At 47.3% G+C, this 12718-nt stretch overlaps 1 protein-coding gene across 2 annotated transcripts in view; it reads right to left on the minus strand.

Annotated features, from left to right (window-relative positions):
• Positions 1-12718, minus strand: part of LOC137142877 (hexokinase-2) — a 60656-nt gene that overhangs the window by 17652 nt on the left and 30286 nt on the right. For both annotated transcript variants that reach the window (XM_067532348.1, XM_067532347.1), the window contains 5 exons: positions 8170-8318; positions 5179-5298; positions 3354-3449; positions 1591-1690; positions 840-1023 (listed from right to left, as the gene is read on the minus strand). In XM_067532348.1, coding sequence (XP_067388449.1) covers positions 840-1023; positions 1591-1690; positions 3354-3449; positions 5179-5298; positions 8170-8318 — 649 coding nt within the window. The remainder of the gene's footprint in view (positions 1-839; positions 1024-1590; positions 1691-3353; positions 3450-5178; positions 5299-8169; positions 8319-12718) is intronic.

A 12718-nucleotide genomic window follows, 5' to 3' on the forward strand; every position in this document is an offset into this window, starting at 1 on the left:
GGCCATTCTACGCTGTCACTTTAAGACGTCAACGCCTAGGGCTAAACATGTGACAAGATACCCTTGAACGCATGTGCACAGCTGCGTTCTATGCAGGTGGCACATAAGCTCACAGAATCTCAGTGCCAAATGAGCGGGCTAACATTTGTTCCATTGACCTAGCCATGAATGCAGTGGACTTAGTTTGGCATACATACGGCGCTCAGGTTTACGAAAAATTCACACCCGATCACCGTAGATATGTCATTGTAAGTTTTAAGTGTAGACGAAGCCTTTTCAAAATGTTGCCCTACAACCCCAGGGACATGGCCAATCATCATTTATCCCAGAGTTTTGGTTAAACCATAGTAATGTCAAGGTTCCACTGCAACAATAAGCATGTGCAAGGTGGAGGATTTTGGACTTCAAATGAAGACAGCTAGAAACACTGGGAAAGATTTTTCCAAAGTGCAAATGAGAGTTCTGCATCTTGGAGGAAGCTCGGATCCAAGTTTTTTGGACTGGGTCCATCTTTAATTTCAAAATCAATCTCCCTGTCGCTGAGTTTGACGTCTGTTGGTTGCACTGAATATGAACACTAGGTGACGCTGTTTGCCTTCGGGTGCAGATCACTGCATTGAAGGAAGGAGATGTTATTCCATTCATTAAAAGACCAAGAGCTGGGGAATAGCTCTTGGTGGTATTTCTGAATGAACCACCCGAAGTTTGTGGGACAGACCCAATTTGTATTAGTCTAGCCTGCATCCCGAAGAGTCCTGTAACCTCATTAACCTACATGACCTCTTCTCACCCAAACAAACCACCCCACGCCTCTGAGCCAAAGCCAGGAATCTGCTTACAGTTGTTTCCCTGGGTTGAGCGAGCCCATGTCAATCTCACGGTCGAACTCGGTCCGGATGTCATTCAGCACCCCGTCATCTCCAAAGGCTCCCCATTCCATGTTTATGCACATCCGCCCTTCATCGCCTTCCACCAAGTCAATGTGCCGCATCTCCTCCATGTAACACGCATTGGTACCGGTGCCTGTGCCGAACAGATGACGAGTTAGTCACCTGGGAGAGGGAGTGGTGGGGCCTCCCAGGATACACTTCCACCCCATCCCAGAAGCAGGTCCTAAATTCTTTGTTCTTAGATACATCCATTCACATTTGGACATACTGAAATGCATCTTGTTTGCCTGAGTCCAGTTTACCAAGTTGTCCTCTCTCCTATTCTTTGGGTTATCTTCAAACTTGGTCAAACTTTGGTATTATGTTTTCCTCCAAGTCATCGATAAAAATGTTCCATAGCTTAGGACCGAGAACTGATCCCTTATGGGACCCCACTAGAAACACTCCATGATGATTCCATGTTTACGGGTATTTTTTGAAAAATCTGTCGGCTAGTTTTTAATGCATGCTATGTTCATTTTGTACCCTTCTAGCTTCTTAATCAAAATGCTGTGCGGTACCAAGTTAAACAACTCACAGACGTCTATGCATATCACACCCTCACTGTCACTTTCATCAGCCAAACTTGTGATCTCATCAAAACGATATCAAATGGGGATCTGACAGGATCTATTTTTTATCAAGGTTACATGGCACTTACCGACAATCAGCCCAACTTCACAGTTGTGATCATCATAGCCACAGGTCATCATTGTCCCTACGGTGTCGTTCACCACGGCGACCAGGTCTATGTCGAAGTCCTGAAACAGGCAAAGGGGAGAGACATCAAATCCATGAAGTCACGCTTGACCAAAACTTCCCATTACTAAGATTAATTGTGTGGGTGGGGAAATCTTTACTTTAGCAGATAGGAAGAGCGAGGCTCCAAGGCCAAGATTTGGGACCCGAGCCAACAAACACTGAGCCTCATTTGAGCCAAGATTATCAGCAGCAACTAATTATTTTGGCTCCCTCTATTTCTCAGTGCTCAGCTGGAGACACCATGAAGGGGACTGATGTTCATAGGGCAGGTGGCCCAGCACTTCCTATCCGGTCCCTTCTTAAGGCATCTGAAGGTCAGCACTCTAAATCACCAGCTCCTTTTCATAGAATCATAGACTATTAGGGTTGGAAAGGACCCCAGGAGGTCAGCTAGTCCAACCTCCTGCTCAAAGCTGGACCAACCCCAACTAAATCCCCAACCTTTTGAAAACCGTGGCTCAAATGGGGCTGAATTTTCATCAGCACCAATTCAGTGAAGGTAGATCTTGAATAATTATAGTCCCTTTTATAGTGCTAATCAATGTCAAAGCACTGCATAAACATTTGTTAAGGATCTCAACACCCCCTTTGAGAAGAGGGGCTAAGTAACCACACCTAGACTTCTATTATGTATCCATCCCTGGCTTTTGGTGTTTTAAGAAGACTAAAAGTTAAGACACAGGAAGGAAAACTTGCAACAGATGCAAATAAACCGCACAGATCGTGTCGTCATGCTCACAGAAGTAACTTCATATCTAAACAGGCTACAGCCCTCTCCTGCCCCAAAACAGAGAGAGAATCGGCATTGATCAATGTTGCGATAATAAATTGAGGCTCTGGAAGATCCAGTCAAACAAATCCAGGCTCTCAGAGGGGGAGCAGTTCTGGAGGATTCGACCCCTCCTGAAAGACACCTGACCTACAACCCCAATTCCTCTTTCAGTTATAGGTCAGCTGATGGGATAGATACTAGTATTGCACAGGGGAGAGAGGCAGATCTCAGGCAGTTTAAGACTTTACAGAAAAAGATGGGGAAATGGAGGTGGAGGTTACTACATTTGTTTCCCTCCCTATCTCCAGTCCTCCTGAATGCCAGAATAAATGTGATATCAGAAGACACGCCAATGTGCAATTCAGTGCTAAAATAGTTCTTTGTATACACCCACTTTCCCAGCTGATAACCCAGCCTGCAGCAGAACAACATAAGAAAAGGAGCATGGCATGAGCATGAGAAAGCACACTGCTGGCTGTAATCCTGGGCCAGCAGGGTGTAACCTGATTAGAAGAAGCAGAGGGAAAGGAAGGGAGTTTTGGTTTGTTTGTTTTTTTTAAACAGCACAGCTGCCTTGTCTTTGGTTCCCAGATGCAGAGTGCATGTGTGCATCAATATGACTGGCAACCCCTGAGTATCTTGGGTCTGAAGCCCAGGACAGCCACCTCTGACATTTAGACAGTGCTTTTCCCATCCTGAAGGAACCCAGTCTGTGTGTGCACCGAGAAACACAAAACCTTCCCCCTGCATGGAGGGCTGTACATGGACTTTGGTCTGAAAGCTAGATCAAGACCAGGATTCACACACGTTCTCTTCGTTCTGTTCCAAAGCTGAATGGTGCATCCAGAGCTAATCCCCGAGAGTTCAGAGCACAGGTATGTAATGCTTACCCCTCGTTTCTTGATGGCTTTACGTATCATGGTAACGACATCCTTCCCTTCCACTCCACTGGATTTGAACCCTTTAGTCCATGTAACGAGGATACTCTATGAAAAGAGAGAACAACCACCCCCTTATGAAACCCAGAGTCTTCAGCCATATCTCCACACTGGGGATTTAGGCAGAAAAAACCTCCACTGGTCCGCTGCTCTGGTATGAGAAAGGTGCTCCCACCGATGCAACTTACTGCCGCAGGTTCCTGGGGTAGGTTGCGGCAGTGCAGTGCGTCTAAGTTATATTATGTTTATGTAACTAGCATTCAAGATACAATGGGGAGAAAAGGTAGAAAACGACGCACACAAAGGTGCACAGTACCAGGAAAAGAAGACAGGCAAGGAGGGGGTACGCCTGACTACATGACGAGCAAAATGACATGCATGCATTTGGAGGGCTCTTTCCAAACAAATTTCACCGACACCCAGACAGACTGTCACGTGACTGAGGTCACCAGGCTCCCTCAGCTGAACAAGTGAATTGCTAAGCTCAGCTGACAACCCATCAGTCCCTGCAGGAGTGCCTGCCCCTGCTCCCTGATGGAAGCACTGGTCGATGACTTCAGTGGGGAAAGGAGTAGGCCCGCTGTTACAGCTGCTGTGGCACGGTGCACCATGAATGAGGTGGTGCTGGACATGTCTGTTTGCATGTAGCAAGGGGACGCCCATCCGGAGGCAACTCGAGCTGCTTTACCTTACCCTCCATCCTTCTCCTGTGCCTGCATACAGTTCACTCTCCGCCTGACCTGCTCCCATCTCTGTCCTCAGTTCTACCTTTGTCTCTCCTGCACCTGGGGCTCCAGATCTGTCTCCACCCCATCCCCTCTGCCACTAAACAACCCCCTGCTACCTGTGTGATAAGCAGCTGCCCTCATCGGCTGTCAAATCCTTCTCCTAAAATCCTCTTCTCCACCAGCTTCCCAGCACACATCTCCACTCTGGTGTTATTCACAAAAATAATCCCCAAATAATCACTTAGGAGTCTTGTAAATAACACTCCTTTTGCAAGCCAGGCTGCCCTCAAGAGCAATTTTACCCTCCCCTTGGTTTCTTGTCCTTTCCCCACCCTCTCCCAATGATTTCTTGTCATCTCTACTTATCTTATTTCCCTAATTTGGAGCGTAAACGCCTCGGGGCAGAAATCTTCTTGGTTACTTGTCAGTAAAATGCCTTGTGCTTAATGGTGCTGAAGAAACAGATCAGTAAGAACCACCAAAGAGTTGAAATTCCATGTGTCAGCATGCAAAAAATGAATCTCCTCACCTCATGTTAGCTAACACCTGGTAACTAACAAGAGGTACAAGCCTCATGAAGATGAGGCCGTCTGTAGTTTCCACATGAGTTAGCAGGTCAAGGCAAACCCTAGGTCCTTCCATAATGTTTACCTCAACCTCCTGACTTGCATTAAAGCTGTAAAATGCCTCATCTTCACCAGAGTTTTACTTCATGTGAGTTATCGTATTATACCTAATGCACTTTTTTCCCTAGTGAAAATGCACCCTTAGAGCGTGAAGACATGTTTAAGGTCTTCGCGGGTTTAAGGGAACAGATGTAGATTAAACCAAAGCAAACCTGGAGTAAGCCAAAAATCCATGCAGCGGTTGGCACCAGTTTAACGAAATCGGTTTAAAAAACCAATTTAAGTTCAATCGGTGCAATTTCCAGGAGCGGTGAAGGCTAAAAACAGACAGTGTGATTAAAACCTAGCCACGTCTCCCTTTCGCTGGCAGCAGCCCAGGCTTCAGCCTGCAGGTCAGTCCGTCATGGTTTGCAAGCCACTTACCTCATCCAGTTTGGTTTGCTGGCAAGGAAAGGAGAAAGTGAATCCAAGGGCCAGTTTTTTGTCCTTTATGTGCAGCTTCTCCATGAAGTTAGCCAGGCATTCCGCAATATGGTCAAAGAGCTGCAGAACAGAGATCACCACCTGTTAGACGGCTCAGACCAATCGGTCTACTCAGCGTTAGCATTAAGGGCCCAATCCGGCACCCACTGGAGTCACTGGGAATTTTTCCACTGCCGTCAGTGGCCTTAGAATCAGGTCCTGACAGCACAAGTCAGGTCAGGATCATTTCACAACCAGGAGCGCTGGATCCTAGACTCCACGGTGTGACAGTGACGCAGTTTCACTTTGTGACATCACTTTCCTTCATTCAAACAACATAGCTACTAGAGAGTAACCTCTCGCAAGAAAGGAAACTTAAGGCCACTACCTGTCAGCCTCCCTGAAACACGGGAGGCAACTTCCACAGGCATAGTAAAAAATTCCCTGTACTGAATCTATATTTCTGATTTTAATTGGCTAGGTATTCTGGGACTTTATAGAACACATTGTAATACAAATCCAAACCGTTATTAAGACTCGCTTATAAGTTGTCCATTGCCATGGCGTCTGAGCATAGTTTGCTTGGTTTAAACTAAATCCCTAAGCAGGTCTTCTCTGTATCAGTCTGGTAGATTTTTCAGAGATGGAACCAACATTTTGGGGAAAGACTTTGAGATCTCATGGCTAAAGCAGGAAATCTGGGATTCAGGACACTTGAGTTCTATTCCTAGTTCTGCTGGCAACTTTCTCTGCACCTCTTGATAAGTCCCTCTCTGCACCTCGGTTTGCCCTCTGTTACAGGGCGGTAGAGGGAACTAGCTCATTTTTATCATGTGCTTTGAGATCTTGGAACCAAAGGTATTAGAGAGAACAAAATATTATGATTCCCATGACAGTTCAGGATGGTCCAGTACTTTGATAAAGGAAAAAAAAACCTCTCTTACTTGGGTTCTTTCGACCTTGACGGCATTGAGGATTTGCCATGAATTGGCATAAAGATATGATAACACAATAAATACAGCTGAAATTTAGTTATGTCCTCATCAAAACAAAGATTTGAAGGGTAGCCCTTTTAAGCAGTAGCTGCCAGTGCGAACTCCTACTGTAGACAAAGGAAACTGCTATAAGCAGCAATCTGCACTGGTGCATCAAACTCTGGGGTCAATCTGGGATCAGCGCCAGGGTGCAAATAGCAACTTCGTCCATCTGCACTTGGGGAACTGTGGGTGGCTGGAATGGAGAGAAGTTTCCAACAAAGACATGGCTCTGCTCGCTGCATCACCTAATCAATCCTCTATATCCGTTAGTTTCAGCAGAGAACAGCACTGAACTTCAATTCCCGCAGCTATTTATTCCAAGGCATTTTGCCCCCTTTTGCCATACCGCAAACCCTGTGTAGGGATGAATCTCATTTAAAGCGTTAACATCTCTCTGTAAGTGCCTTCTACGCACAAGGCTTTAATGAGAAAAGCAAAGACAGCTGGACGCACATTACACCAGGTTGTCTTCAAGTGCTATAAAGCAAAGAGGGGGAAAAAATGACTGGATGAAAGTTTAAAACTATATTCCACAAAATGGAGGGTCGGGAACATCCCCCCCTTCAAAGTCACTGCACTGACACACCACGTCTGCGATTAACTTATTCTATTGGTATTTATTGTGTGTCAAAAATCTGTGTTCTCCCATGCTATATGCACCGCTATTTTGTTCCATTTGCATTTATTCTGAGCCCAAAACTCAACAGTGAAAGGAAAGAAAGGGTTAGGAGACAGTGGTACAACGTGTTTCATCACCTGCCCGTCTCTATACTTCACGCTTACACAGCTCTTTCTCTCTCAAATCGCAAAGCACTTTATTAATGGTCGGCCTCATTAGACTCGCAAGTGAATGGGAAAAACAGGCACCGAGGTGGGCCGGTGGGTGGAGGTGGTGGCAATAAAATCCAGGCGTGTTGATTCCCAACATCCTCAATTCCCAGCACATCAGTATCTTGCAACGATACTAAAATTGCTTTTGCTCCTCCCACATGATCTCCACTCCCTCCTCCCTGTCTCCAGCACGCACATGCTTCACACAAAGCCGCAGAGGATGAACTCCCTGTCTCTGAGCACGTATCATCACTTGTGTCACCCCCTCACGTGGACAGCGAGAGAGATTTTCCCCCTGGACAAGGCGGTGGCGATTGATTATTACTTGTGACCCAGCCGAGGAGCATCTTCCCACTGCGCAGTGCCTGTCTCCCCCGAGGTCATATACGATGCTGCGAGATGCCATGTGAATTGAGGAGGGTGGGGGGGAGGGGAGAAGCGGGCTCTATGTAAGATTTAAACTGGGATTAGGTCCAGTTAAGGGAGGGTGGGATCAAAGAGGAATTAGAGCTACACGCGCTCTGCTTTACAGCTGTCCTTCGAATGCTGGCGCCTGCTCAGGGAAGACCAGTGTACCCCCTGCTCCAGAACCAAGATTTTCAGTGACCAGCAGTTCTGAGCACTCCACATCAGATATCCTTTATGGGGACTGATTTTCAGAGAGTGCTGAGGACCTGCCCTCCAAAACAAGGCCCCTTTAAGCGGTCTCAAATTGGCAGAGGCCATGCCGACACTAAGGTGCATTTACCACATCTCAGAAATCCCTAGTGGAGAGAAGGCAAGTTGTCGTTTAAATACATTCGTTGTGAACCTACCAGCTCCCCCATGTTAAAATACCCACTGGCCTGTCTACGGTAGGGTGGCATGTGCTAAAAACTCACCTTCCAACCTAGTGACGGCAAAGCCCGCGTTACCTAAAATCTCTGCCTTTGCACTTATCCAGTCCTGATGGCTGTAGTATTAAATGCAGGGTTTGCTTCCTTTTTGAATATCCCGGAGAGTCACGTCAGCAAGGCACAGGGTGAGCCAGTGAGAGAGGGCGCAGGGGGCGGGGAGGCGGAGGGGACGGAAATGTTAAACCTACCTGTACCCCGCTCCCACGCATGAGATCCTCTGGAATGGCATAGATCTGATTCTCCATTTCCACCTTCCGCAGCCCGTTATCAGACACCTTCACTCTCAGCACACGGAAGTTTGTGCCGCCAAGATCCAAGGCCAAGAAGTCTCCATTCTCTGCAGGAGCAAACAGAGAAGAATATCACGTTAGAGGCCTCTGTTTTATTGAAACACACACCCCTACCTTTAAAATGTAGTTCCGATATTACTGCCTGCTTCCACAGGCCAGATGTGCTACTGCTGGCAGTGGTACAATCATCCTGCAGTCCCTAAATGCAGACTAAATGCAATTCCTGACTCTCCCACTACCTTTCTGCATTATCTCGGGAGAGTCACGACTCAAATCCAGTTTCAAAGCTAATTCTTCAAGCAAGAGGCTTTGTCCCTTCCAGCTAAACAAAGCGAATGTGGCTAAAACTCACCCAAATGCTGCGTGCCTGGGAACAGAACCACCCTCTTTAAGAAGCCAATTGCTGAGTCGTCACAAGCTGCCTCGGGGAATTCTTGCCCATTCAGGGGACCGATTTCAAAACAGGGCTTTTTTAAAGAAGGATTTTGAGGTGTAAACGCGAGAGACTGAGTGATCGCAGAGGGACAGAACAGAAGGACACCCCTGGAAGCGTTACGGGACCACAGCCACACAGGGTCCCGTTCCCCTCTCACCTACACTGGGATAAAACCAGCACAATCCCAGTGGGCAAGACGGGAAATGGGGGGGGGGGGGAGCACTTCTCTGCCTCATAAGGATGTTGTGACGGCATATAGTCCATCTTTACGCTTAGACCTGGGGGGCTGAGAGAGACATTTTTGTGCCAGCTCTCCTCTAAAGCCAGCGTTGGCACCTTAGCATGCGTGACAGCCAGCAGCAGCATAGGCAAGCTGTCCCGAGTGCATCCCCAGCTTCCAGGCGGGTTTGTACGTGACAGGACTAGCCCGTGCCACCACCCGCCACTGCCAGCACCACCACGGCTCCGGTACCATTCTTAGCCTGCTACTTGGAGGACAGCTAGCGTGAGCGTGTCTGCTCAAACTAGGAATCACACCCCCAGCTCCAAGGGTGGACAGAATCGAAGATTGTGAGATGGTCAGATCCTACAGCGATGGGGTGGGGGGGAGAAAATGACATAAGATAGATATCCAACCCTAAATCGCAAGGCTGTCTCCAAATCCCTTGCCACCAGAGGGACGTGAAGCAGCATGAATCATCTACAATTTGAATGCAGTGTAATCCACCAGCACGACAAGCAGAGAGGGAAAGTGGATCGCGTTTATCTGCATATTTCGGTTACTGGTCGCGGAGAGCTACAACACAGACGCAGGCGAGACAGACTCAGGTAACACAGCACAATTTGGCGTGGTTGAGCAGAACTCAACACACAGTTCCTCCAGAGTTCGGTCTCCCTTCAATTAATTTGCTTTAGGAAGCTTATAACGATTCACAAGTGTTACGGAGTTGAACCCACCTCCCACAGGAGACAAGAAGCGAATTCGATTTTTAAAAAAAAGTCAAAAACTTTTTTTTTTTTTCCAGTCACCCCGGTGGCCCACGGCTGCTTTAGGTTTAGGGCAAGGAAGTTTAACAGCCAGCATGACTAGCGGAAACACCAAGCCTGCTGCATTAAATATCTAGCTGTGGGTGGGGGAGGGAGGGAGGAAGAGGGGGAAAGCCCACTATCAGCACTCTGTCATTTTTGAATATACTACATCTGCTGGGCTGGCTACCCCAGGCGTATTACGGTACCTAGGGACTGCCCTGTGCCCAATGATGCTTTTAGAAAGGGGACTCAACTGAAACAAAAAATGCAGTTAATGAGTATTCAAATGACACTGAACGAGTTGGGGTCTTCCATGACTTCTGCTGAAAAGACACTTTAGTGTCCAAATCTGAAGGGCATTCAGCTCTGCTGGGATGATTATGGGCTTGATATTGCAAGAACTGGTGGGGGGGAAAAGGGGAGGAAAAAATCAGAGCTGTTGGGAAACTAAAACAATGGTTCATTCTTGTACAGTTGCCCTTTTCTGCCCCCAGGTCCCCAATCTCTTCTCAAAATATTTTGCGCTCCTGGGAAACTAATACCTTGCCAAGATCAGACCCCAGAGGATCATTTCTTTCAAATCTCATCTAACTCATCCTTCAACAAGGCACTAGAGATCCCAAGTTACCGTGCTGGAGAGATGTAAACTTGAACCAGCTCAGTGACTGAGTGGTAAGAGTTGTGCAATGCCACGTGGGACGCCAGGGTTAGAGACAGCGACTGCGCTCCGATCACTCACTCCTGGAGCTGGCAGGCATTGACTGGTCTCCAAGGAAAGGAGGGAGGAAGCAGGTGCCGGATTCTCATAAGCACCCGCCTGCCAATCCCGTTTTTTCCTCCTCAGCAGGCTAGGAAAGCGAAAGCTTTGCCCGGACAGCAGCACTCTAGCTACACCCTAATTAGTTACACTCATGTTGCAAGGAGGAGATGCCAAGCTGGTTAGGTCATTACAAGCACTGGAGAAGCTCCCCACCCCAAACAAATCTCCCCGAGCCACACAACTGAGAACTCGGGGGTGTTTGAAACCTGGGTCCAGATCACAGCTCTGCAGCTTCTCGACCAACAACTTGCTGCCTTAGACGAGCACCCTAGAGCAGGGAACTGCATTTGAAATGATCTCTTCACCCTTTATGCCATGCAAATCACATTGGGTTCTGCTCCAACATGAGCACACAACAGCCACCGGCTTACACCGCTACCTCGAGCTTGCAATAGGGGCCATGAGATTTTTTTAAAACTAAAGTAGCCATTTGAATTTTAGGTAGGGTGAGAGGCACAGCACAAATGTCTTCCATCCACAGATACCAAAGCAATTTTTGAACATAAAGAAAGACTCGCAGCCCCTCTGCAAGGCAGATTTATCCTCATCCCCATTTTGCAAAAAGGGAAACTCGAGGCAGAGAGAGATGTCTTCTGGGACTTGCCCAAGGCCACAACCATCCAGGAGCGTAGCTGGGATTTGGACCCAAGAATCACAGCTCCCATTCGACAGTCAAAAAACCCCCAACTTGGCACCACATTGTGAGTTACCCAGTTTGTAGGTTAGTCGCTTAGATCACTAATGCATCAAGGTGAGAGGGTCTGAAAACTAAGGCAGTCAAGTGGGTGAGATGGAGGACCCCTTGTTAGTTTCTCTGACTCTTGCAACAGTCATCAAGACAGCCCTTGTCTGTATCTAGGACTCAACTACCCATGGGCGGCAACTGGTGTAGCTGCCCCAAGACAACCTGCAGGGAAAGCCATCATCTGTGTTGTGTTCAAGACAGGCTGATCCCAGTTACAGAGAAGGCCTTTGTTTCATTTCCAAAAGCGCTAACTTCCCTCTCTTCTCAAGTGATCAGTGCAACAACACCTGAAGGGCCATTTAAAAGATGCCAGGCTTTAAGTATTTTCAACTAGGATAGAGAGTGCTTAGCCCCTTGTGGGAGGTGCTCAGAATCTGGCAGGATCGGGCCTTTTGAATGTAAAAGTCCATAGGGCATAGACTAGGCTTTCCTCTAAGTCCTGTACAGCACCTTGCACACCAACAGCATCCAAGTCAGTAATACTGGATGTACAACACACACGGTCTTCCCAAAATAGCTTCCATCCAGGGAGCAACTCAATACCTGTTGCCATAAGAGACAGTGAGACACGGTAATTATAGTTAATGCCAGCACGAGGATTGCAACCCCTGGGGCTTATCAGATCTGCTTATAGCAGCAAGTTATCATCAAGTGTCCTACGGATGGGACAGGTCATCCAGACCGACTCCCAGAGTTTTAGGGGAAGAGGAAAGTGCTCTGGGTTGTTGGGTTTTTTGTTTGTCTGTTTGTTTTTTAGGGGTAGGAAAGGGAGGTTTTTATGGACGGCTGCATTTACTCCAACTAGGACTTTGATATGCAAATTAAACAATATTATTTACATTTTATGGTAGTATGTGGAGGACCCAATGGAGACCAGGGCCACATTGTGCTAGGTGCTGTACAGACACTCTGGGTATATCTACATTGCAACCAGAGGGGTGCAGCTAGGAAAGAAAAGCTCACGGTGACTCCAGGCAGGCAGCCTGTGGAGTGAAATCCTGTAGAGTAGTGGGATGTGGGGAAGAAGAGACATGACCCATACTGAACTTGTGTTAGTTTGAAGAAATAAAACTGAAGCCCCTAATCAAAAAGGGGACTGAAATCCTGGGGGTTCCACCGTCCTCGACCTGATCTGAACAAACAGGTGCTGGGACAGCAGCTCTGGAAATGGATGATTTTGCTTAGCTTTAACATTTACTTTTGATTTGTTTTCACTCCATTCTCCTCACTGCATCCCTTGCACAGAACTTTAGAATTCCACAATTGTGCAGACAGACTCCCCTGATTTTGAAACATAGGTTTGTGGAAGTGATCTGGAATATTCAATTTAGTCAGCTTTAAAAAAAGAGAGAGAGAGAGAGAGAGAGAGAGAGAAAAAAAATTGGAGCCGCTCCAGACTTTGTGCTTTATGGAAACA

Source organism: Emydura macquarii, unplaced genomic scaffold (assembly GCF_026122565.2).
Source record: "Emydura macquarii macquarii isolate MOO-44397 ecotype Brisbane River unplaced genomic scaffold, CSIRO-AGI_Emac_v2 contig_3278, whole genome shotgun sequence".
Classification (NCBI taxonomy): Eukaryota; Metazoa; Chordata; order Testudines; family Chelidae; genus Emydura; species Emydura macquarii.